Source organism: Gobius niger (assembly GCF_951799975.1).
Source record: "Gobius niger genome assembly, chromosome: 21".
Classification (NCBI taxonomy): Eukaryota; Metazoa; Chordata; class Actinopteri; order Gobiiformes; family Gobiidae; genus Gobius; species Gobius niger.
Genome location: NC_136872.1, coordinates 16,973,604 through 17,001,249, shown reverse-complemented (window position 1 = coordinate 17,001,249; position 27,646 = coordinate 16,973,604). Strand labels below are relative to the sequence as shown.

At 40.1% G+C, this 27,646-nt stretch overlaps 1 protein-coding gene and 1 long non-coding RNA gene across 3 annotated transcripts; both read right to left on the bottom strand.

Moving 5' to 3' along the window:
• Positions 1 to 332: 332 nt before the first annotated feature.
• On the bottom strand, positions 333 to 4,057 carry LOC306981126 (SLAM family member 8). 2 transcript variants are annotated; one of them, XM_079580682.1, is made up of 7 exons: positions 3,954 to 4,057; positions 3,029 to 3,328; positions 1,921 to 2,199; positions 931 to 1,038; positions 793 to 854; positions 653 to 715; positions 333 to 566 (listed from the first exon to the last, which is right to left on the bottom strand). In XM_079580682.1, exons 1-7 carry the CDS (start codon positions 4,030 to 4,032, stop codon positions 501 to 503), a joined length of 957 nt encoding a protein of 318 aa, XP_079436808.1. In that variant the 5' UTR covers positions 4,033 to 4,057; the 3' UTR covers positions 333 to 500. The 2 variants fall into 2 exon arrangements, with proteins under 2 accessions (XP_079436808.1, XP_079436809.1); XM_079580683.1 differs by having other exon boundaries at positions 793 to 848.
• A 7,288-nt stretch (positions 4,058 to 11,345) lies between these two features.
• LOC306981152 lies at positions 11,346 to 24,468 on the bottom strand. The gene is made up of 3 exons (XR_013794083.1): positions 24,348 to 24,468; positions 24,222 to 24,275; positions 11,346 to 11,567 (listed from the first exon to the last, which is right to left on the bottom strand). It is a non-coding gene; the product is annotated as an uncharacterized lncRNA (long non-coding RNA).
• Positions 24,469 to 27,646: the final 3,178 nt, after the last annotated feature.

The window sequence follows — 27,646 nt, the reverse complement described above, 5'->3', positions numbered from 1 at the left end:
CAGACGGACCCCTTACCCCTAACCTTATGCAGGGATGACCATCATCATCATCATCGTCATCATCATCAGCAGCAGCAGCTCACCTTGAATACGTTGTTAATTGCACCTTGTATTGTGGTGTGGTCCTTGCTATAAGCTGAACTCTCCACTTCCCTCCTCCACATACTCCTTATTATTGATATTACTCTGTATATCAAGTTAGCTACTATTAACTTGCACTAAGGTTTTGAGAGTAATGCATCTTGGATTTTCTGTACGTACCAAAATTGACATATAGGCTGGTCCTTTAAGCATTACCATTACTAATTGATATAAATATATGTTTATTTTCATGTTTACTTCTCCAATAAAAATATATACAGTGTGACAGACAATATAACATGTGTAAAATATAATCTTATTTACAAAACCTGCAATAAACTATATAAATGCATACGACTAATTTGCATAATTTACTATCCAGTATCTACAGGCTGCTTGGTCCGGTTTGTCCAGTTCCTTTATGTGTTTTGAAGTTGCTGCACACGGTTGAACTGTATCTTGTCGTATATTGTCTGCGCCTGAGGCTAAGCAAAAACACACCATTATTGTCATACAGTTACATTACACATTTAGTATCTACAGAGAAAGTCGTCTGGGATCTTTTCTTTACCTTTGGTGAGATTGGGGGGGCTTTGTTTTCCAGCGTTTCGTAAACAGAGCAGGGCTTCATAATCTGATCGGGGTCAGAACAGATATTTATCATCACTAGTACCTGTTTAAAATGAATGGACGATTTTCAGGAGGACTTACATTAGTATTGATAATGTCGTCAATCTCTGCATACACCGTGAGCTCTTCGTTGACATCTGAAGCTGGACAGAAGTCATATTAGCAGTTCAAGTAAAAACAAACAAAACAAAACAAAACCTTCAAGCGCTTTTTCCTTACCTACTGCATGTCCTTTTTTAAATCGACAAATAACGATCACAAAACCAACAATGGAGATGAGGGCAATACAGGCGACTCCCGCTATGATGAGAAATCCATTGAGATCACCTAAACAAGAAGACAGTTTACTTTAAATCATATCAGTAAGTAATATACTACTATGACAATACTACTATGACATAAATACTTCTACTATGTCTAAACTAGCCAAAACACTCTTTTTTCCAGTCCATCTTTTGTTTGTGTTTAATAAGGTTAGGGGGAGGAAAGGGGGTTGGGGGAGCATTTGCCCTGGGCCCTCAAAAGTCTGACGCCAGGCCTGCAAATTTCTGTTTCCAGGTATTTTATTAGCAAATCATTTCCTAAACATCCAGGGATAATGTGACTTGCATGTACATGTACCAATTATTATCTATGTCTTTGGCTAAAACGCTATGGGCCCGATCTTGTGCATCAAAACGGAGACGATAGCGTGACATTTTGCGCTCAGTAGGAGCGCACTTTGTGATCTTGCCACTCCAAACTTAGCGCATTTAAGTGGGTGGAGACACACACATTTTCCTCCAACCAGATCGACTCCGCGTCCAGGAGAGTGGTTGTGTGGGAGTGGGGGGTGAACATGTGCTTTTGTTTTGCTTCGCGTTCACCCAACCGCGGGCTGATCCGCGCCATAGCGGACGCTGTAGCTCTTTTTCTCTCGAGACGTGAACATCGTTTAGCTCACGATGGGGTAAATAAAGTTTTTAGTTTGACCTGTGAGAGCCTAAGGCTTAAGAAAGAACGCAAGACAGCGCAATGTAAACAAGGAAGTGAATGTCAGCCGTGTTTCCATCAGTGCAGTCACCTCCTCTTGTGACGCCCCCTCACAGGTGGCGGAGGCGAATGGCACATATAGCGCCGCCACTTGGAAAATAATTCGCCAAGAGCCTGCGCTGCCCCGTGCGCCGCCACAAGATCTGGCCCTAAGAGTTTAAATTTCTAGGCATGTACCTGGTGGAGGAGGTGATGGAGGTGATTGGCAGTTGAAGCTCTGGCTCTCTGACACCGCACTGATCATGTTGGAGGCCGTGCATGTGAAATTGGTGTCCCCCTTGTGTGGTTTCAGGGGGTACTGCAGTGTGGAGCCATTTATCATCACGCCATTGACCGTCCACCTGTAGCTCACGTCTTGGTCAGGTGTGGAGCTGCACTTTATCAGAATCTCACAGGATTCCTCTGAGGTTTCTGTGATGTTTATGACATTCAGTGTGGGACGTTGTGTCAGGCCCTCTGCAGAGACAAAAGGTAAGAATAAAATAGGTTTTAGAGTTTGACCCTTTGTGAACTTCCTACAGATTTGTTATGAATCAGATCTCTGGTCGTGATACTGACATGAGTCAAGTCGGACACAAAAAAGCTCATTTTAATAAAAAGCAAAATCATCAGTGTTTAATTTCCTCTTTGTCAACACTCAACAGTGCAGTTGCCCCATCATAAAATGTTCTCCTTAATATTTAGAATAACACAACTTGAAAAAATACACACTCCTGTAATCAATGGAAATTCAACTGAACATTGTTTTTGATAAATGACCGAGAACGGTCGGATGAATGAGAAGGTGGATAGAGAACTGGCTCTAGCCGATTTGGTTCCCCAAGCACGATGGGTACCTCATCTCATTGTGTCGGGAGGGGGCAGCAGCTAAGGCATTATGGCTATTGTTAGAGCAGTAAAAAACACTATATATTGAAATAAATGAAAGAAATGAACAGTAGATGGCGCTCCAGCTTTGGTCCCCTATGACTTGAGCCTACCCTGAGCTCAACATGGAAAGCTTTTGCTGTTTTGATTCACATGTAGGCAAGAAGATAGACGTTTCATATCAACCTCAGTACAAACACTCAAACCCCAGTATGTCTCCACTGTACTCATCCAAACTCTAAAACCAGGCGCTGTTATTGCCCCAAAAAATCTGACTGCACTTGACGATTAAAAAGCTCCAGAGAATTATTAAGTATGAGATTGTTTTTTAGAGTTGTTTTTTTGATTCTTTTGATTGAACTTTGATTGACTTGCCCACCCTCAGTGTTGCAGGTGTATGTTATTGCATTAGACTCACCTTGAACCTTGAGTCTGGTGCAGGATGTGGGTCTTTGTCCTTTTTCTCCTGAAGATACAAAAGTAAAGTCCCCAGAGTCTGTGGTCCTCAGATCTTGTATCGTTAAACTGTAATTATTCTGGTTCAGTAACGATCTGTCTGTAAACTGATGTCCGTTTAAAACTCCATTAATGTCTACAAGATTAATCTGATTAAATTTCCAAAGTGCCTTGTACAGCTTTTCACTGATCGGTCCTGGTGACAGCACAATGGTTGCTCCAGCTCGTCCATACTGTTGTTTACAATTGGAATCACCCAGAGCTGAAATATAGAAAGTCAAATATTATAGGCATTGCACAAATGGCAGAAAACTTGCCTCTTAAGTAAACGGCACGACAGCTGAGTAAGACTGTTTCCATATTGCACAATGACATACAGCAAAAACGTTTAGGAAAATCTGCAGCTTTATATCCGATAAATCCAGTCACCAAACAGTTACTCAACTTCACAGTTTGATCTTGGTCTTTTACAGCCTTTACAAGTAGTGAGTTCTGTCTTTGTTTAAAACTGCTATTACACTTTGCTGTATTTGACAACTGCCTGATGATAGAGACCAAAACAGGCCAGGATATGATCTGAAGATTGTGTCAAAGTAAAAAAAAAAGCAAGAGTGTGCACATCGTTACTGCCCAAAACAGAAGAGGAAGTTGGTCAAAGCTTGTGCAGACTCACTTTGCTGACCACCCAAATGCCCAATGACCTTAAATAACATTATTATCTTTTAAGCATCTAAGTAAAAAGCATGCAAACCAGTTCAGACATTGACATTGGAGCCGACTACTGTGATCCTCATTATGCAGAAATTCAATCAACAAAACAAACCACTGCTTTAGGTTTATCGTATTTTAGATCACACGACATTAATTTTCGTGAAAAGCGCACATACCGTGACTCCGGATTCCGAGCAGTAACAGGGCATTATGTGCGAAGAAAACAAAAAAACAATAGTGTGACCCCCGGAGCATGTCTGCCTGTGCGCCTCTGCGTTTCCTCTTCTGCAGACTGACAGCCCATGCAGCCGAGAGAGAGAGCGGTGCATGTGGGAGGTGTCGAAACCGCCTGGACCATCATGATAATAACTAAACTTACAATATGGCTGAATATGAAGTAGAGGTGGAACAACAGCCACATCCTGTTCATCTGATAAGAGCAAAGATCAGACTTTCACACCAGTTTAAGATAAGCACGATATATATGTTCATGCGAGTTTCAGAGGTTTCCCAAGGTCACGCTACAGTTGTTTTCTTATATTAGAAAAGAACGTGGCACTAAAACTGAAATATAATGGCTATAATTGAGAGTATGAGACAAGATTTTATGTATCTATTTATTTCTCTGTTTGATAAGATCATGCTGGTGGTTTTACTCCAGTTTCATAAAGAATGGTTGTAAAAAGTTGTCTCTTTTTGCTTATAAGTGATATAGGAAGAGGGAGGTTTCATTCCAAGGATAGAACTGACTCACGGTCCTTTTGTACAGTATGGTTGCGCAGCGACATATATGCAATGTTTCTGCCATGGCTGTCTAGGGCTGTGTTTTCGGCATGAACAATATGGCAAAGGGGACGTACAACAAGAAAGTGGTGTGTAGAAAAGAGATTTATGTACAAAAAGGTAAATGTGCAAGTAACAAATCCATTCTTAGGTCCATTGCTGGCACTCGATATACAAAACAATGGGAAACACTGATGAGACGGACTATTTCTATCTGATGAAACAACCCCCTCCAGTAAAGCAAACTTCCGATAAACCTTCACAGAGCTCTGTGCAAAAGCCGACATGAAACCCACAAAGTGAAACAACATCGTCCACCAAACCCTTTACTGATGAAAGAGCCCACGACTGACAGCCCCCTCCAGTTTCCAGTCATTTCTCAGCATGTTGATGTAATGTTTATAGGACTATATTTAGAAGCCGATGCTCAATAGGATGTATGTTGCAAACCTACTGAGAAAAGGACATTGGGTTAAGTTCCATGTGCAACCTGCAATACTAGAGATGACTTGGACTTAACTTTATTGTTGTTGTAACATTGATTCAGTGTAAAAGATCCTAAAGACGCAGCAGCAGTGTTTGGAGAATGTTTTGGCATGAGGCTGTTTTATTTCTTTAAAGTGTCTCGCACTTACAAAACACAAATGAACCGAAATAAAGGCTTGAACAGCTGTGGTTGCAATAGATACTTTATTTTTTATTTTTACAATATTCAAGCAGAGTGACAACCACAGGAAGAGACTCTGAAATAGCATTACATTAACATAGGGCTGCGGGCAGATTCAAGTCTAAAGGAACACACTGCAAAAAGTCTTTATCTAGATCAGTATAAACATCTCAATTTGAGCACATTAATCCAGATTTTTGCTGTTTTGACTAGTTAAGAAGTTGTTGGGCATTTGTCCTAGATTATTTCACTTGTTCTGAGATGTTTCTGACTCGTTTCAATACATTTCATCCTTAATTCAGGTCATTTTCTTTGCCAATGGGGTAAGAAGATTGGTCTTATCTCATTGGCAATTTTACTTTCTCATTTCGAGCGAGATCTACCCTAGAACTGGTCTATAATGTCCTCAAACAAGCAAAGTAAACTTGGTCCGATCAGGAAAAGTGTCTAAATGAGTGAAAACCACTCAAAACAAGATATATTTCCTCAATTCAAGTCATTTAAGCCAATGCTGGATATTTACTTTTTGTAGTGCAGGCCACAGTTTTTCTACATATCTCAGAATGTAAAAATGGTGACCTGTTCTTTTGAATTGGGTTTATCACACTTTCGAAATACCATGAATATTCATTATTTGAAGTGTGAACCTAATACTTGGCCTGCAGAAAAAGCTTTTACTCACATTTCATTTGCAGACGACGCTGCCTGCTCCCAAAAATGTCACACTGATATTATTTCACATTGATATTCTGTTGCATCGCCTTTAGTTTTGGTTGCAGCACATATTTGCTGTGGGATAGTTTCGACAAGTTTCCTTAATGTTCCTAGATGTATTCCTGTTAAGTGTCGGGTTATTTTTTCACAAAGATCTTGTACTGATGATGGGAGAGCGCGACCACTGCACAAAGCCTTCTCCAGCACATCCCAAAGACTCTCAATTCTGGACTCAATGGGTGAAAATGGCGTCCCTTTTACTACACGAGCCCTGGCATTGTCATCTTGGAATATGCCAGTGCCATCAGGGAAGAAGAAATCCATTGATGGAATAACCTGGTCATTCAAGATGTTCAGGTAGTCAGCTCACCTCATTTGTTTGGATGCATAATGTTGCTGAACCCCAGATCGTTCAAATGGCGACTGGCGATTTCATTTTGTGAAAAGCAAGTGTAATGTGTTTTGGTTTTGATCCATGTTTAAATCACTTAATTTTGAGTTCATTGTGAGTTAAAGCGTTAACTTTGACCGCGCCTTTGTTTACACATTTTTTTACACAATGTCCTATGGGTGACATGATCAACCACTTACAAATATCTCCCATGTAGTTTAAGGTAAATCACAGAAATGCCGAATAGGCTGCTGTGTTTTGCTTGGATTACTGAAAGCTGAGTTTCTGCTGTACTTGTTTCTTGTGCAGATTCTTCTGCGAAAGAAGAAGTGAAACGATGACAGTGAGTTTGAGTCACTTAGTTCGAGAATAGGCTGATAAGGCGCACCCGAGAGCTCCGCCTTAGAAATATATGTATAACCCGCTGAATTTACATGGCAGAACTGAAAAACCAGGCAGGATATTCCAAGTTGACGAAGTATTTGATATACTGCAGTACAAAGTTTGATTGGGTTTGCAATAATGACATGTATGTCTCTAGCAATTAAAAAGAGCCAGTCTTTTTCGAACGCCTCGTTGAAAGACTTCCAGTAAAGAACCTAAATCCCATCACTACAAGGAAACTGAGCTGCAGGAGGATCTACTGATATAATATGTAGCAGCTTTCCAACCACAGAAATGGGGACCCCTAGTGGTTAGTCAGCATAAATGCATGAGTACATCAGTTTCAGACACACACATGTAAATTAAACACAATAAGTCAATTATTGGTGGTACATTCGATTCACTTAAGGTATCTTAACTGTTGTTGGCATGAAAGAGAAAACATTAATATTTTTACTACTGATCTGGAACTGTCATCATGGTTACCTCTACATTCCCTAAAACCCTAAACAAATAGAGCATCATATTGTATATAAATGGCATATTCTATATAAATAAATTGGATTGGACCTCACAAAAACAAACAAATCTAAAAAGAAAATAATTCTTCCTCTTCTGCTCAACTTGCACTGGGTCAGAAGGGTGTCAACATAAGTTCCTAAATTACTCTCCACTTCTTCATTTGAGATAGAAGTGTGAGATTAATTTCACATTTACAGTAAACAAGTTCATTTTAAAGGAATCGTGAGAAAAAATGCAATAACAGGCAAATAGAAAAGACAGATGCATGAAGGGTTAGGGCAGCTACACTATATTAATGTCATTTATTTTTCCACTTAGCGTCACGTAAAAATAAATAGAAAGTGCTTTACTGAGCAGAAACAAGACAGTGGGTCAGACAACTTTAATTGTTTACAGTGTGTTCTTGTGTTTCTTAATGTTTTACTTTTGCTGTTAAAAACTGGAAAGGCTCATCTTTCCCAGAGCACATGAAGGCAGCACATCCCCTTTAATCAACTCCACCTGGTGCAGCAGGTGGAGCTGATTAAAGGCAGGTGGGTCAAATACATAAAGGCTCATTGCAGATGGTGTGAAGTTTCTTGCACTGTTTCTAAACACCTCAGACTATCTGCATCATGGAGCTGCTGGTTTTCTCTCTCCTCCTGTGCGGCGCATGGGCCCAAACCAGTCGTAAGTTCTTTGGTGTTTGTGATTCTGCAAAACATGTGATTCCATTTATGTTCATTCCATTTATGGTCTGATTTTAGCTGCGGCGTCGACTGGATATTGGCAAACATTTAACGGCCGCAGTTTTAAATTTATCCAAAGTGCGATCACTTGGGCTGAAGCTCAGGTAAGTGAACACAACGTAGAGTCTCACTTAAATGTGTTAAGCATTTTCTTTCTCCATCAGCAACGCTGTGTGTCCTTGGGTGGAAACCTTGCTACGATTCATAACCAGCAAGAGGAGCAGTTTGTGAAAGGAGTCGCAGAGGGAAAAGCTGCATGGATTGGCTTCTCTGATGCTCAACAAGTACGATTTTACTTTTTGTCTCATCTTTACCACATGGAATTGAATCAAGCCACTGGATTTCATTCAGATTAAAGAATAAAGACTTGATATTCTCAAATGTGACCCAAATGTTTAAATTTCTGTGTCATGTTGTGACTTTTCTTCCAGGACGGGGTCTGGCTGTGGATCAACAGTAAACCTGTGACGTTTACAGGCTGGTGTGCTGGAGAACCCAACAATTATCATGGGCCTCAGCAGTGTGCTGTCATAAACTTTTCTGGTTTGTATCCGGGGTGGGGCTGCTTTAACTGGAATAACTGTAAATAACAATGCTGATCACTTTCCTTTTTCTGCAGCTAACAAGTGCTGGGATGATGAAGGTTGCCTGGTCACTCGCCCCTTTGTCTGTGAGAAGAATTCCTGAGCAACTTTTCTACAAGCAAGAAAGTCTGTTCACATGTATTTGCAAATACTTTTGACTTCTCTGCTTGTGAATAAATCATTCAAACATTTTAATGTTTTGTGTTTAAGGGAGTTTCTTGCATTTCCTCTATAAAATTCCCAAATACTTACAGAAAACTGCAAAGTAGGCTAATGTTTATGTAATTTATGGCTTGTATTTAATTTTTTTTTCGTAACGTCACTCTTGAATACATATTTTAGCTCATCAACCCATCTCAGATATAGCATGTCTGACTTACATTTAGCCTACATGCAACAGAAAAAGTAGTTGCTCTTTCCCAAAACATTTACTATTTGATCTTTTATGTTGCACCAATTAAAATAAGACTAGAAACTTCTACAATATTCCAATATCAAAGGTGCATTATGGATCAATTGTTTTTAGGGGTTTCTGGTAGGTTTTCACTGCTGATAGAACTGTCACCTCTACGTTCCCTAAAACCCGGAAAAAAAAACTTCCTGGACCGTCGTGTATATAAATGTGATATTCCACATGAACAAAGTGGATTAGAGATTTTGAAATATTGTTTATATTTTGAACATCTAAAAAATGAGAGAAATAATACAATAACAGGCAAATAGAAAAGACAGATGTATCCATGAAGGGCTAGGGCAGCTACACTATATTAATGTAATTTTTTTTCCACTTTGCGTCATGTAAAATAGAAGTGCTTTACTGAGCAAAGCAGAAACAAGACAGTGGGTCAGATGACTTGCGTGTATGTTTCACTTTTGCTGTTAAAAACTGGAAAGATTCGTCTTTCCCACAGCACATGAAGGCAGCACATCCCCTTTAATCAGCTCCACCTGGTGCAGCAGGTGGAGCTGATTAAAGGCAGGTGGGTCAAATACATAAAGGCTCATTGCAGATGGTGTGAAGTTTCTTGCACTGTCTCTAAACACCTCAGACTATCTGCATCATGGAGCTGCTGGTTTTCTCTCTCCTCCTGTGCGGCGCATGGGCCCAATGGGAATCTCCAACTTCACCGGAGCCTGACCATGGAAATCACACTGACGATGGTGAGTTCTGTCAAACATTAGAAACTCAACATTTATTATCTCCTGCTTTACTGCATTTCACGCCGCAAATGTGTTTTGTTTCTAGGTGTGACTAAAGTTCTTGATGATAGTGGTGAGCATGTTGGATCTTTTTTCCCACTCAGAATAAACTGAAATATTAATTTATGGTCTGATTTTAGCTGCGGCGTCGACTGGATGTTGGCAAACATTTAACTGCCGCAGTTTTAAATTTATCCAAAGTGCGATAACTTGGGCTGAAGCTCAGGTAAGTGAACACAACGTAGAGTCTCACTTAAATGTGTTAAGCATTTTCTTTCTCCATCAGCAACGCTGTGTGTCCTTGGGTGGAAACCTTGCTACGATTCATAACCAGCAAGAGGAGCAGTTTGTGAAAGGAGTTGCAGAGGGAAAAGCTGCATGGATTGGCTTCTCTGATGCTCAACAAGTATGTTTTTAAACTTAATTCCTTTATCTAATCTTTACCACATTGAATTGGACCGAGCCACTGGTTTTCATTCGGATTAAAGAATTAAGACTTGATATTCTCAATGTGATCCAAATGTTTAAATTTCTGTGTCATGTTGTGATTTTTCTTTCAGGACGGGGTCTGGCTGTGGATCAACAGTAAACCTGTGACGTTTACAGGCTGGTGTGCTGGAGAACCCAACAATTATCACGGGCCTCAGCAGTGTGCCGTCATAAACTTTTCTGGTTTGTATCCGGGGTGGGGCTGGTTTCATTGGAATAAATGTAAATAACAATGCTGATCACTTTTTTCTGCAGCGAACAAGTGCTGGGATGATGAACGTTGCCTGGTCCCTCTCCCCTTTGTCTGTGAGAAGGAGAATTCCTGAGCAACTTTCTCTACAAATACTTTTGACTTCTCTGCTCCCTGTTCAATGTGAATAAATCACATTTTAAAGCAAGGTTGGTTTTGTATGATTCAATTTCCTCATAAAATTACAAAATACTTTTAAAACACAGCAGCGTAGTAGGTGAATGTTTTTGCATTAGCTGCTTTGAGCCAAATGTCTAGATCAATAATGAACGTTGGTCACTAGAGGGCGTTTCCACAAATGTCAAAAACTAAAAGTTCTGCAGGTTCAGTTTCCTACTCCTGTTGCACAGTGTGTCCAGGAACTTGAATGCAAAACATTTTTGTCAAAGCCACAGGTTTATCCCATTTACTTTTTTCAAAAAATCTGGAGGTGAGTGCAGCAAGAAAACAAACTGTCCATAAAATCAACTTGGTAAACTGTCGAACAAGTCTTGTCAAACTAATTCAGGTTCAGGAACAATCTTCCCTAAAACTGGTTTCTGCAAGATTTCTCATTAAATTTACAATATGACATGTGGAGCGTTTAACTGATCAGTGTCCATATACTGTTTGACACTTAGATTTGAGCACCTAGTGACAAACGTCAACACGAAACTGAGAAAGGAAGTTTAAGTTGGTGAGTGAACCTCTATATGTCGTGTTGCATGAACAAAAAAGCATCTAAATAAAATGACTGAGGAGCTCGATGGAAAAGGCTGAGCTCTGCATTTGAAACAGAGGGGCGGCACACATTCACGACAGCAGCAGGTGGAACAAAACTTTATTTTATCCATTGATCAATTTCAGGCAAATCCACTTTTGAAGAGGTGGAACATTGAATTCAGGATAGAAATGTTACTGAAAACAAAACCCAATTCAAGGTATTCCCAGTTTCATTCACCTTTGAAGCAAAACTCCAATGCATTTTAATAAAAGGTCCATGTTAAATAAAATTTCTTCATAAACTTCAGCACACATTCGTACTAGTTTTATGAATCATGGACTGTGACATTCCTATAGTCGCTCGTCTCTCTGTCACCTAAAAAAGGATTGTTTAGTTAATATCCTTAGTTTGAAATCGTACTTAAAAAGCCTCTACTGTACTGTTCCCACTGTCTGGCATTGTTCCATGGATAGACTCGTAGACATTGGCATCACCTGCAAAGTGATGGTTAAAATAGTTTGAAAATGCTAAATGTATGTATTTGTTTTATTTGGTTGAACTGACCATGAAGAAGAGACGAGTACAACTGCTGCTGATTGTCCAGTCACATTTTGGTAGTCACCTCCCGCACTACTTTCAGCATTTCTAAACCAAAAATATAGAGTTAAAAGAATGAAAATAATACAGATAACTCGCTGATATCGCAATTATGAACTAACCTGTTCTGTTGCCTCTCTGCAAAAAACATTATTGCAAACATTAATTAACTTATGCACTTTTTTTTGTAAATTTGAAAACTGTATACCAAATGTAGAATACGTCTAATTGTAAACATTGTCAGTTTAATTCTTAAATAAAAGAACGTGACACTAAAACTGAAATATAATGGCTAACATTGAGTGATGATCATGCTGCTGCTCCAGTGAAAGAATGCATGTGAGAAATGGTCACTTTTTGCTGTGATGTAGGAAGAAGGGGTTTATATTCGAAGGATAGAACTGACTTATGTACAGTATGGTTGCACAGTGACAGATATATGCTCCAAATGTATGCCCATTTCCAGTAAGGAAGTAATACAACAAACATCACGAAAAATGTAAATCCAGGAAAGAATAGGTACACCGGTATTATTAAAGTGGTAGTTTGTAAGATTGCAAGGTGAGGAGACCTAAACAAGAAAAGACCGTCTCATTGTTGAAAGTGATGGCATTGATTAAGGATTCCGATCAGTGTCTGAGATCAGCAAAAGGGCGAACCATAGAAAAAATAGAATTATTTAATACAACTTGCATTATGTCAAATGTAGGCCCAGGATGATTACACACAACCTATGGCTGGAAATTTTAATTGTCGACAAAATACTGCAGTACAATGTTTGATTGGATTTGCAGTAATCGCATTGATGTGCAGGAGGATAATGATATACAGCAGCTTTCCAAACACAGAAATTGGGCCCCCTAGTGGTTAGTGAGCATAAATCCTGGAGTACGTTTTCAGATTTAAACAAAAATGTAAAATAAACAAAAGAAGTCAATTGTTGGTGGTAAATTTGATTCCTTTAAAGATGTTTAACTATTGTGGACATAAAAGTGCTTAAAATATCAATAGTGAAGACTTCTAAAGAGTGGTTATAACAAATGACCGGACATGAAAGGCAGACGTGCCCTATACTTACATTTACATGCAAAAGAGAAAGTAGTAGCTGTTGCCCTTTCCCATTTGATCTGCTTTTATGTTGCAGCAATTAAAAGAAATGTGACTAGAAACTTCTACTACTATCAATATTCAAATATCGAAGGTACACTGCTCACAAAAACTTAGGGCACACTCAAAAAACACAATGTAACTCCAAGTCAATCAAATTTCTGGGATATCAGACTGTCCAGTTAGGAAGCCACGCTTATTGTGAATCAATTTCACTTGGTGTTGTGGAAATTAGGTGGAAATGAGAGGCAATTAGCAAGATCACTCCAAAAGAGGAATGGTTTTGCAGGTGGTGACCATAGACCATTTCCCTGTCTTCATCCTTTATGCCGTATTTTTGGAACACTTTTGCATTTGTCCAGTGTTCTCACCACTAGAGGTATCATGAGGAGCATCTACAACCCACAAAAGCTGCTCAGGGAGTGATGCTCATCCAAAATGGCACGTCCATTCGTGCTGTGGCAAGAAGGTTTGCTGTGTCTCCCAGCGAAGGTTCCAGAGCATGGAGGAGATACCAGGAGACAGGCCAGTACACCAGGAGACCTGGGGGGGGCCGACCGAGGTCAACAACCCAGCAGCAGGACCGCTATCTGCTCATTTGTGTACAGAGAAACAGGAGAAGCACTGCCCAAGCCCTACAAAATGACCTCCAGAGGGCCACAAATGTGCATGTTGGTCCTCAAGCGGTGCCCAACACTGTGCAGCCCGATTGGCATTTGCCCGAGAACACAGCGATTGGCAGATTGGCCAATGGTGCCCTGTGCTCTTCACGGATGAGAGCAGGTTCACCCTGAGCACATGTGACAGACGTGACAGAGTCTGGAGACGCTCTGGAGAACGTTCTGCTGCTGCAACATCATCCAACATGACCGGTTTGGTGGTGGGTCAGTGATGGCCTGGGGAGGCATTTCATTGGAGGGCCGCACAGCCCTCCATGTGCGAGCCAGAGGTTCCCTGACTGGCATTGGGGTCCAGGATGAGATCCTTAGACCTATTGTAAGACCATATGCTGGTGCCGTGGGCCCTGGGTTCCTTCTGATGCCTGATAATGCCAGGCCACATGTGGCAAGAGTGTGTCAGCAGTTCCTGCATGATGAAGGTATTGATGTTATGGACTGGCCTGCCCGTTCCCCAGACTTAAATCCAATAGAGCACATCTGGGACATCATGTCTCGGTCCATCCATCAACGCCACGTCGCACCACAGACTGTCCAGGAGCTGACTGATGCTCTAATCCAGGTCTGGGAGGAGATCCCTCAGGAGGACATCCGTGGTCTCATCAGGAGCATGCCCAGGCGTTGTAGGGAGTGCATTCAGGCACGTGGAGGCCACACACACTACTGAGGATGATACAGACTCGTTTGGAGGAATTTCTGCAGAATTTAGATCAACCAGTGACCTGATTTGTCACTTTGATTTTGACTATAATTTTGGATCGAGACCTCCAGGGGCTGAGAATTTGATTTCCAATTATCAATCTTATGTTCTCAACACATTGCCCTACACTATGAATAAAGATGTTCATCCGAAAAATCGAATTGATTGACATCTAGGATGTATTTTTTGAGTGTGCCCTAAGTTTTTGTGAGCAGTGTACATTATGGAACTTTTCAGGCATTAGTGCGTATTTCCCAGAGCACATGAAGGCAGCACATCCCCTTTAATCGGCTCCACCTGGTGCAGCAGGTGGAGCTGATTAAAGGCAGGTGGGTCAAATACATAAAGGCTCATTGCAGATGGTGTGAAGTTTCTTGCACTGTTTCTAAACACCTAAGACTATCTGCATCATGGAGCTGCTGGTTTTCGCTCTCCTCCTGTGCGGCGCATGGGCCCAAACCAGTCGTAAGTTCTTTGGTGTTTGTGATTCTGCAAAGCATGTGATTCCATTCATGTTCATTCCATTTATGGTCTGATTTTAGCTGCGGCGTCGACTGGATATTGGGAAACATTTAACGGCCGCAGTTTTAAATTTATCCAAAGTGCGATCACTTGGGCTGAAGCTCAGGTAAGTGAACACAACGTAGAGTCTCACTTAAATGTGTTAAGCATTTTCTTTCTCCATCAGCAACACTGTGTGTCCTTGGGTGGAAACCTTGCTACGATTCATAACCAGCAAGAGGAGCAGTTTGTGAAAGGAGTCGCAGAGGGAAAAGCTGCGTGGATTGGCTTCTCTGATGCACAGCAAGTATGTTTTTAAACCTTTTTCAATCTTTACCACACTGGCTTAGATAATTGCACTTGTTTTCATTCAGATTAAAGAATTAAGGCATGATGTTTTCTTAAATGTGATCAAATACAAGATTAGAAAGTGACTGCACTTTCTAGTCTTTACCACATTGAATTGCACTGGTTTTCATTCAGAATTAAGAATTTGCTTTAAATGTGATGCAAATGTTTAAATTTCTGTATCATGTTGTGATTTTGCTTTCAGGACGGGGTCTGGCTGTGGATCAACAGTAAACCTGTGACGTTTACAGGCTGGTGTGCTGGAGAACCCAACAATTATAACGGGCCTCAGCAGTGTGCCGTCATAAACTTTTCTGGTTTGTATCCGGGGTGGGGCTGGTTTCATTGGAATAAATGTAAATAACAATGCTGATCACTTTCCTTTTTCTGCAGCGAACAAGTGCTGGGATGATGAAAGTTGCCTGGTCCCTCGCCCCTTTGTCTGTGAGAAGGAGAATTCCTGAGCAACTTTCTCTACAAATACTTTTGACTTCTCTGCTCCTTGTTCAAAATGAATAAATCACATTTTAAAGCAAGGTTGTTTTGTATGTGACTCAATTTCCTCATAAAAATACAAAATACTTTTAAAACACAGCAGCGTAGTAGGTGAATGTTTTTGTATTCGCTGTTTTTAGCCAAATGTCCAGATCAATAATGCACGGTCACTAGAGGGCGTTTCCACAAATGTCAAAACTAGAAGTTCTGCAGGTTCAGTTTCCTACTCCTGCTGCACAGTGTGTCCAGGAACTTGAATGCAAAACATTTTTGTCCGAGCCACAGGTTTATCCCATTTCTTCAACAAATCTAGACGTGATTGCAGCAAGAAAAAAAACTGTCCATAGATGCAAGATTTCTCAAATTTCTCTGATTAAATTTCCAATATGACATGTGGAGCGTTTCTCTGATCAGTGTCCATATACTGTCTACGACACTTAGATTTGAGCACCTAGTGACAAACATCAATACGAAACTGAGAAAGGAAGTTGGTGAGTAAACCTGTCGCCTGAACAAAAAAGCATCTAAATAAAATGAGCTTGATGGAAAAGGCTGAGCCCTGCATTTGAAACACAGAGGGGCGGCACACATTCATGACAACAGCAGGTGGAAAAAAGCTTTTATCGATTGATTTAAGGCAAATCCACTTTTGAAGAGATGGAACATTGAATAAAGGATAGAAATATTACTGGAAACTAAACCCAATTCAAGGTTTTCCCAGTTTCATTCACCTTTGAAGCAAAACTCCAATACATTTTAATAAAAGGTTCATGTTCAATTATAACATTTCTTCATAAACTTCATACAAACTAGTTTTATGAATCATGGACTGTGACATTCCTATAGTCGCTCGTCACCTAAAAAAGGATTGTTTTGTTAATATCCTTATTTTGAAATCGTGCTTAAAAAGCCTCTACTGTACCGTTCGCACTGTCTGGCATTGCTCCATGGATAGACTCGTAGACATTGGCATCACCTGCAAAATGATGGTTAAAATAGTTTGAAAATGCTAAATGTATGTATTTGTGTTTTATTTGGTTGAACTGACCATGAAGAAGAGACGAGTACAACTGCTGCTGATTGTCCTCGGTCACATTTTGGTAGTCACCTCCCGCACTACTTTCAGCATTTCTAGACCAAAAATATAGAGTTAAAAGAATGAAAATAATAATAAAATCACTGATATCGCAATTATCAACTAACCTGTTCTGTTGCCTCTCTGTAAAAAACATTATTGCAAACATTAATTAACTTATGCACTTTTTTTGTAAATTTGAACACAAGCCACACCAACAACTACAGCTGAATTAAACGGTGTTGATTCAGCCCCCAGTTATAAGAAACTGGCCATAAGACACCTTGTTGAGATGATGGAGGTGATTACTGGACAAAATTAGCAGTTCAATTGAGAAAAATAATAAAAACAAAGACCTTCAAGGGCTTTTTCCTTACCTACTGTTTGTGCTTTTTTGTTTCGACAAATAATGATCACAAAAGCAACAATGGAGACGAGGGCAGCACAGAGGACTCCCGCTATGATGAGAAATCCATTGAGACAACACCTAAAAAAGAAGACAGTTTACTTTAAATCAAAGAGAAAGGGAAATAGTTCATTTTGGTTTATTTTAATAAGGGGAGGAAAGGGGGTTGGGGGAGCATTTGCCCTGGGCCCTCAAAAGTCTGCCGCTGGGCCTGCAGATTTCTCTTACCAGGTATTTTTCAGCAAATCCTTTCATAAACATCCAGGGATAATGCACCAGTTACCTTTGTCTTTGGAGAAAACGCTCTCACGTAAAGTTTAAGTTACTAGGCATGTACCTGGAGGTGATGGAGGTGATGAAGGTGATGGAGGTGATTGGCAGTTGAAGCTCTGGCTCTCTGACACTGCACTGATCATGTTGGAGGCCGTACATGTGAAAGTGGTGTCTCCCTCGTGTGGTTTCAGCTGGTACTGCAGTGTGGAGCCATTTATCATCACGCCATTGACCGTCCACCTGTAGCTCACGTCTTGGTCAGGTGTGGAGCTGCACTTTATGAAAATCTCACAGGATTCCTCTGAGGTTTCTGTGATGTTTATGACATTCAGTGTGGGAGGTCGTGTCAGGGCCTCTGCAGAGACAAAACATTAGAATAGGTTTAGAGTTTGACCTTTTGTGAGCTGTCTCACAGTAATAGTCGTGTTATGAATCAGGTCTCTGTGATAGTGACATGAGTCAAGTCTGCCACAAAAAAGCTCATTTTAATAAAAAGCAAACAGGCCTCATGTCACCCAATAACATTCAACTTTATTTACCACTAAACCTTACATTTCCTCACCGTCTGTTCACTCAACAAACAGTTTTGCCCCAGCATAATATTTTTGTGATATTCATGACAGTCAGTGTGGGAGGCTTTGTTCTGTTGAGGGGTACGGTAGCGGCACGGTAGCGCAGCGGTTAGTGCTCTCGCTTCACAGCTAGAAGTTCCGGGTTCGATTCCCACCTGGACGGGCCTTTCTGTATGGAGTTTGCATGTTCTCCCCGTGTCTGCGTAGGTTTCCTCCGGGTACTCCGGTTTCCCCTACCACTAAAAACATGCACAATAGGCCAGGATGAATGATGTGTGTATGGTGGTATGGTGGTGGTCAGAGGGTCCGTTGGCGCAGACATGTGTAGTCGCGAAAGCGCCTCTGACAGTCTCCCCCAGGGGAAACTGAAGCTACAAAAACGTAGTTTACCACCACCGAGTGTGGAATGAATGTATAATTGTCTCATGTAAAGCGCTTTGTGACTATATGTCTGTGAAAGGCGCTATATAAATAAAGATCTTCTTCTAGTAATACTACTACAACTACTACTAATAATAATCATAATCATAATCATAATAATCATAACAATGATGATGATGAAAATAATAAGAATAAACCAAATAGTCGTATACTAATGTTTGTTTATCCCGCTGTGTTACCTTGAACCTTGAGTCTGGTGCAGGATGTGGGTCTTTGTCCTTTTTCTCCTGCAGATACAAAAGTAAAGTTCCCAGAGTCTGTGGTCCTCAGATCTTGTATCATTAAACTATATTTTTTCTGGCTCAGTGACAATCTGTCTGTAAACTGGTGTCCATTCAAAACTCCATTAATGTCTGCAAGAATTATCTGATTAAATCTCCAATTTGCCATGGACAGCTTTTCACTGATCGGTCCTGGCGACAGCACAATAGTCGCTCCAGCTCGTCCATACTGTTGTTTACAATCGGAATCCCTCAGAGCTGAAATATAGAAAGTCAAATATTATAGGCATAGAACAGAAAACTAGCCTCTTCAGTAAACGGCAACACAGCTGAGTAAGACTGTTTCCATATTGTACAATGACACACAGCCCAAACTTTTAGGAAAATCTGCACCTTTATATCCGATAAATCCAATCACCAAACAGTTACTCAACTTCACAGGTTTTTTTTGGTCTTTTACAGCCTTTACATACAAGTAGTGAGTTCTGTCTTTGTTTAATTTTTCCATATAAGGCCGCACATAGTGCTTTAAAAAAAAAGAAAAGAAGACTACCTGATGAAACAGGGCAGGATATGATCTGAAGATTGTGTCATAGAAAAAATAAAATAAAAGCAAGAGTGTGCACATCGTTACTGCCCAAAACAGAAGAGGAAGTTGGTCAAACTTTGCATCTTAGCTGACCTTAAATGGCATTATTATTTTTTAAGCATCTATCTAAATAAAAAACATGCAAACCAGTTCAGACATTGACATTGGAGCCGACTCTTGTGATCCACATTTTGCAGAAATATAAGCAACAAAACAAACCACTGCTATAGGTTTATTTATTGGTTTATTTGGTCGGGACAATACATGTTAATGAACATACATGGGTCTCATACATATAAACAAGCCACGCCGGATTGTAGCCTTGGGCTAATTTCCATCTGTCGTCCCCCATGTGCACTCTCAATCATCCTGGCCTATTGTACATGTTTTTAGTGGTAGGGGAAACCGGAGTACCCGGAGGAAACCCACGCAGACACGGGGAGAACGTGCAAACTCCACACAGAAAGGCCCCGTCCTTGTGGGAATCGAACCTGGGATCTTCTAGCTGTGAAGCACAAGCTCTAAACGCTGCGGTACCGTAAATGTTTTACTTCATATTAAACCGCCTGGACCATCATGATAATAACTAAACTTACAATATACCTGAATATGAAGTAGAGCTGGAACAACAGCCACATCCTGTCCATCAAAGATCAAACGTTCACACCAGTTTAAGATAAGCTCTGTATATGTTCAGGAGAGTTTCAGAGGTTTCAAGGTTTCACTAAGTCATGCACCAAATGTAGAATACGTCTGTAATTGTAAACATTGTCGGTTGAATTCTTAAATTAGAAAAGAACATGACACTAAAACTGAAATATAATGGCTATAATTGAGTGATGATCATGCTGCTGGTTTTACTCCGGTGAAATAACGATAGAAGTGACTCACGGCCCTTATGTACAGTATGGTTGCACAGTGACAGATATATGCTCCAAATGTATGCCCATTTCCAGAAGCAATACAATAAACATCACGAAAAATGTAAATCCAGTACAATGTTTGATTGGATTTGCAATAATCACATTGATGTGCAGGAGGATATTAAGATATACAGCAGCTTTCCAAACACAGAAATGGGGCCCCCTAGTGGTTAGTGAGCATAAATCCAGGAGTACACAACAAATGACCGGACAGACGTGCCCCATACCTACATTTACATGCAACAGAAAAAACATTTACAATTTGATCTGCTTTTATGTTGCACCAATTAAAATAAATAAGACGAGAAACTTCAACTACAATATTCAAATATCAAAGGTGTATTATGGAACTTTTCATGCATTAGTGCGTATTTGACCTGGCTTTCAGTTCTCGCAGGCCTAGGACGCTCCAGGATCAATTGTTTTTAGGGGTTTCTGGTAGGTTTTCACTGCTGATAGAACTGTCGTCACGGTTACCTCTACGTTCCCTAAAACTAGGAACAAAAACTTGTAATAAAATGTATCCTGGAGCATCATCATGTATATAAATGTGATATTCTACATGAAAAAAGTGGATTGGATATTTTGAGATTTTGAAGTATTTATTGTTGATATTTTCAAAATCTAAAAAGAAATGAGTGAGAAATAATGCAAAAACAGGCAAATAGAAAAGACAGATGTGTCCATGAAGGGCTAGGGCAGCAACACTATATTAATGTAATGTATTTTTCCACTTAGCGCCATGTAAAAAATAAATAAAGTGATTTACTGAGCAAAGCAGAAACAAAACAGTGGGTCAGACGACTTTAACTGTTTGAAGTGTGTTCTTGTGGTTCTTAATGTTTTACTTTTGTTTTGTTTTGTTTAAAACTGGAAAGGCTCGTCTTTCCCACTGCACATGAAGGCAGCACATCCCCTTTAATCGGCTCCACCTGGTGCAGCAGGTGGAGCTGATTAAAGGCAGGTGGGTCAAATACATAAAGGTTCATTGCAGATGGTGTGAAGTTTCTTGCACTGTTTCTAAACACTAAGACTATCTGCATCATGGAGCTGCTGGTTTTCTCTCTCCTCCTGTGCGGCGCATGGGCCCAATGGGACTCTCCAACTTCACCGGAGCCTGACCATGGAAATCACACTGACGATGGTGAGTTCTGTCAAACATTAGAAACTCAACATTTCTTATCTCCTGCTTTACTGCATTTCACGCCACAAATGTGTTTTGTTTCTAGGTGTGACTAAAGTTCTTGATGATAGTGGTGAGCATGTTGGATCTTTTTTTCCCACTCAGAATAAACTGAAATATTAATTTCTGGTCTGATTTTAGCTGCGGTGTCGGCTGGATATTGGCAAACATTTAACGGCCGCAGTTTTAAATTTATCCAAAGTGCGATCACTTGGGCTGAAGCTCAGGTAAGTGAACACAACGTAGAGTCTCACTTAAATGTGTTAAGCATTTTCTTTCTCCATCAGCAACGCTGTGTGTCCTTGGGTGGAAACCTTGCTACGATTCATAACCAGCAAGAGGAGCAGTTTGTGAAAGGAGTCGCAGAGGGAAAAGCTGCGTGGATTGGCTTCTCTGATGCACAGCAAGTATGTTTTTAAACTTTTTTCAATCTTTACCACACTGGCTTAGATAATTGCACTGGTTTTCATTCAGATTAAAGAATTAAGGCATGATTTCTTAATTGTGATGTAAATGTTTAAATTTCTGTGTCATGTTGTGACTTTTCTTTCAGGACGGGGTCTGGCTGTGGATCAACAGTAAACCTGTGACGTTTACAGGCTGGTGTGCTGGAGAACCCAACAATTATCACGGGCCTCAGCAGTGTGCCGTCATAAACTTTTCTGGTTTGTATCAGGGGTGGGGCTGGTTTCATTGGAATAAATGTAAATAACAATGCTGATCACTTTCCTCTTTCTGCAGCGAACAAGTGCTGGGATGATGAACGTTGCCTGGTCACTCGCCCCTTTGTCTGTGAGGAGAATTCCTGAGCAACTTTCTCTACAAATACTTTCGACTTCTCTGCTCCCTGTTCAAAGTGAATAAATCACATTTTAAAGCAAGGTTATTTAGTATGTGACTCAATTTCCTCAAATTACAAAATACTTTTAAAACACAGCGTAGTAGGTGAATGTTTTTGTATTGGCTGCTTTGAGCCAAATGTCCAGATCAATAATGCACGTTGGTCACTAGAGGGCGTTTCCACAAATGTCAAAAACTAAAAGTTCTGCAGGTTCAGTTTCCTACTCCTGCTGCACAGTGTGTCCAGGAACTTGAATGCAAAACATTTTTGTCAAAGCCACAGGTTTATCCCATTTACTTACTTTTTCAACAAATCTGGAGGTGATTGAAGCAAGAAAACAAACTGTCCATAAAATCAACTTGGTAAACTCTGTCAAACAAGGTGAGAACAAGTCTTGTGAAACTAATTCAGGTTCAGGAACAATCTGCCCTAAAACTGGTTTCTGCAAGATTTCTCATTAAATCTCCAATATGACAATTTGGAGCGTTTAACTGATCAGTGTCCATATACTGTTTATGTTGCTCCTCTGGGATTCAGAGGGCATACGCGTGTGCGAAGTACTCCGCTGCGATAAAAGAATAGAGCACATGCGTTTAGCTGCTTTTTTACTTAAGTACGAAAGAATTGTTCTTCACAATGACGACAGCAGTAATCAAAACAATGCAATTACTATGCTAAATGGCCTTAAGAGTCCAAAAGTCCATGTGGCCATAGCTGAATAACTATACTAGGAGTCACATATGACAATTTCTTCAAAAGCAACACAATTAAAATATAAAACATTCTTGATTTTAAATGTACTTTTTAACCTTTTTACCTTTTTATTCTTACCATGAAATTAATCAGTATTTATCTCTATTTATTCTATTAATCTTTTTAACCACAACATGCTAATGACATCCCTGTGCTTAATATATAATTAACTAAGCCAACTACAAAATGGCTGCACTGTATCTAATACAGTAATACAATGGCATTACTAGTTTTCGGTCATAAACCATAGTTACACCTTGGTGATAACATAACCTAGTCAATGTCTCATAGTAATGAAACATGTTTCATTTATGTCCTAAATAAACAATACTCAAATGGTCCTCCTGGATAATGCATTTTTCCCGCGTTGTAATTTCCCTACCCTTGACCATTAGCTCTAAAAGTTAGCATTGAACACGATCACAATTCTACTAAAAACGTATTAAACTTAGTTTCTGCTAGACTCACACTTGACAGTTTTACCACAAAACCCTTCTGACAAAGATAATCTACTTCAACTTTGCGAACTTATAGTGTTACCAACCTGCGATAAAAGAATAGAGAGAGCACATGCATTTAGCTGCTTTTTTACTTCAGCACGAAAGAATTGTTCTTCTTCTGCGATGCCTCAGCTATTCTCTATCGATGCGCGACATGCGGCATCTAGTGGTCAAGGGTAGGGACTACATCTACTCAACAGAGATGTATTGGAACCAGATGAGATTTAATATATATAAAAAATAATTAAATGTCAATGAAAATTGTAGGGGTGCCTATTTTTACTGAACTTATTTCCAGGCCTCTACATTTACGACACTTAGATTTGAGCACCTAGTGACAAACATCAACACGAAACTGAGAAAGGAAGTTTAAGTTGGCGAGTAAACCTCTGTCGTGTTGCCTGAACAAAACATCTGAAATGACTGAGGAGCTCGATGGAAAAGGCTGAGCTCTGCATTTGAAACAGAGGGGTGGCACACATTCATGACAACAGCAGGTGGAACAGAGCTTTATTTTATCCATTGATTAATTTCAGGCAAATCCACTTTTGAAGAGGTGAAACATTGAATTCAGGATAGAAATGTTACTGGAAACAAAACCCAATTCAAGGTATTCCCAGTTTCATTCACCTTTGAAGCAAAACTCCAATACATTTTAATAAAAGGTCCATGTTAAATTATAAAATTTCTTCATAAACTTCATACAAACTAGTTTTATGAATCATGGACTGTGACATTCCTATAGTCGCTCGTCTCTGTCACCTAAAAAAGGATTGTTTTGTTAATATCCTTATTTTGAAATCGTGCTTAAAAAGCCTCTACTGTACCGTTCCCACTGTCTGGCATTGCTCCATGGATAGACTCGTAGACGTTGGCATCACCTGCAAAATGATGGTTAAAATAGTTTGAAAATGCTAAATGTATGTATTTGTGTTTTATTTGGTTGAACTGACCATGAAGAAGAGACGAGTACAACTGCTGCTGATTGTCCACGGTCACATGTTGGTAGTCACCTCCCGCACTACTTTCAGCATTTCTAGACCAAAAATATAGAGTTAAAAGAATGAAAATAATACAGATAAATCACTGATGTCGCAATTATGAACTAACCTGTTCTGTTGCCTTTCTGCAAAAAACATTACAAACATTAATTAACTTATGCACTTTTTTTGTAAATTTGCTACAAGAGAATAAGAACACACGCCACAACTACAGCTGAATTAAACGGTGTTGATTCAGCCCCCAGTTATAAGAAACTGGCCATAAGACACCTTGTTGAGATGATGGAGGTGATTACTGGACAAAATTAGCAGTTCAATTGAGAAAAATAGAAAAACAAAGACCTTCGAGGGCTTTTTCCTTACCTACTGCTTGTGCATTTTTGTTTCGACAAATAATGATCACAAAAGCAACAATGGAGACGAGGGCAGCACAGAGGACTCCCGCTATGATGAGAAATCCATTGAGACCAACGCCTAAAAAAAAAAAAAAGACAGTTTACTTTAAATCAAAGAGAAAGGGAAATAGTTAATTTTGGTTTATTTTAATAAGGGGAGGAAAGGGGGTTGGGGGTGCATTTGCCCTGGGCCCTCAAAAGTCTGCCGCTGGGCCTGCAGATTTCTCTTACCAGGTATTTTTCAGCAAATCCTTTCATAAACATCCAGGGATAATGCACCAGTTACCTTTGTCTTTGGAGAAAACGCTCTCACGTAAAGTTTAAGTTACTAGGCATGTACCTGGAGGTGATGGAGGTGATGGAGGTGATGGAGGTGATTGGCAGTTGAAGCTCTGGCTCTCTGACACTGCACTGATCATGTTGGAGGCCGTACATGTGAAAGTGGTGTCTCCCTCGTGTGGTTTCAGCTGGTACTGCAGTGTGGAGCCATTTATCATCACGCCATTGACCGTCCACCTGTAGCTCACGTCTTGGTCAGGTGTGGAGCTGCACTTTATGAAAATCTCACAGGATTCCTCTGAGGTTTCTGTGATGTTTATGACATTCAGTGTGGGAGGTCGTGTCAGGGCCTCTGCAGAGACAAAACATTAGAATAGGTTTAGAGTTTGACCTTTTGTGAGCTGTCTCACAGTAATAGTCGTGTTATGAATCAGATCTCAGTGATAGTGACATGAGTCAAGTCTGCCACAAAAAAGCTCATTTTAATAAAAAGCAAACAGGCCTCATGTCACCCAATAACATTCAACTTTATTTACCACTAAACCTTACATTTCCTCACCGTCTGCTCACTCAACAAACAGTTTTGCCCCAGCATAACATTTTTGTGATATTCATGACACATGTTAAATGTTTCACTTTTGCTGTTCATAACTGGAAAGTCTCGTCTTTCCCAGAGCACATGAAGGCAGCACATCCCCTTTAATCGGCTCCACCTGGTGCAGCAGGTGGAGCTGATTAAAGGCAGGTGGGTCAAATACATAAAGGCTCATTGCAGATGGTGTGAAGTTTCTTGCACTGTTTCTAAACACCTCAGACTATCTGCATCATGGAGCTGCTGGTTTTCTCTCTCCTCCTGTGCGGCGCATGGGCCCAATGGGAATCTCCAGTTTCACCGGAACCAGACCATGGAAACCACACTGACGATGGTGAGTTCTGTCAAACATTAGAAACTCAACATTTATTATCTCCTGCTTTACTGCATTTCACGCCACAAATGTGTTTTGTTTCTAGGTGTGACTAAAGTTCTTAATGATAGTGGTGAGCATGTTGGATCTTTTTTCCCACTCAGAATAAACTGAAATATTAATTTATGGTCTGATTTTAGCTGCGGTGTCCACTGGATATTGGGAAACATTTAACGGCCGCAGTTTTAAATTTATCCAAAGTGCGATCACTTGGGCTGAAGCTCAGGTAAGTGAACACAACGTAGAGTCTCACTTAAATGTGTTAAGCATTTTCTTTCTCCATCAGCAACACTGTGTGTCCTTGGGTGGAAACCTTGCTACGATTCATAACCAGCAAGAGGAGCAGTTTGTGAAAGGAGTCGCAGAGGGAAAAGCTGCGTGGATTGGCTTCTCTGATGCTCAACAAGTACGTTTTAAACTTAATTCCTTTATCTAATCTTTACCGCATTGAATTGGACCGAGCCACTGGTTTTCATTTGGATTACAGAATAAAGACTTGATATTCTCTTAATGTGATCCAAATGTTTAAATTTCTGTGTCATGTTGTGATTTTTCTTTCAGGACGGGGTCTGGCTGTGGATCAACAGTAAACCTGTGACGTTTACAGGCTGGTGTGCTGGAGAACCCAACAATTATCATGGGCCTCAGCAGTGTGCCGTCATAAACTTTTCTGGTTTGTATCTCAGGTGGGGCTGGTTTAACTGGAATAAATGTAAATAAAAATGCTGATCACTTTTTTCTGCAGCGAACAAGTGCTGGGATGATGAACGTTGCCTGGTCACTCGCCCCTTTGTCTGTGAGGAGAACTCCTGAGCAACTTTCTCTACAAATACTTTTGACTTCTCTGCTCCATGTTCAATGTTAATAAATCACATTTTAAAGCAAGGTTGGTTTTGTATGATTCAATTTCCTCATAAAATTACAAAATACTTTTAGAACACAGCAGCGTAGTAGGTGAATGTTTTTGTATTCGCTGCTTTGAGCCAAATGTCTAGATCAATAATGAACGTTGGTCACTAGAGTGCGTTTCCACAAATGGTAAAAGTTCTGCAGGTTCAGTTTCCTTTCATTTTCAACAAATCTGGAGGTGATTGCAGCAAGAAAACAAACTCTGTCCATAAAATCAACTTGGTAGACTCTGTCAAACAAGGTAAGAACAAGTCTTGTCAAACTAATTCTTCAGGTTCAGGAACAATCTGCCCTAAAACTGGTTTCTGCAAGATTTCTCTTAAATTTCTCTGATTAAATTTACAATATGACATGTGGAGCGTTTAACTGATCAGTGTCCATATACTGTTTGACACTTAGATTTGAGCACCTAGTGACAAACATCAATACGAAACTGAGAAAGGAAGTTTAAGTTGGTGAGTGAACCTCTATATGTCGTGTCTGAACAAAACCAAATAAAATGAGCTCGGTGGAAAAGGCTGAGCTCTGCATTTGAAACACAGAGGGGCGGCACACATTCATGACAACAGCAGGTGGAAAAAAGCTTTATTTTATCGCTTGATTTCAGGCAAATCCACTTTTGAAGAGGTGAAACATTGAATTTAGGATAGAAATGTTACTGGAAACAAAACCCCATTCAAGGTATTCCCAGTTTTATTCACCT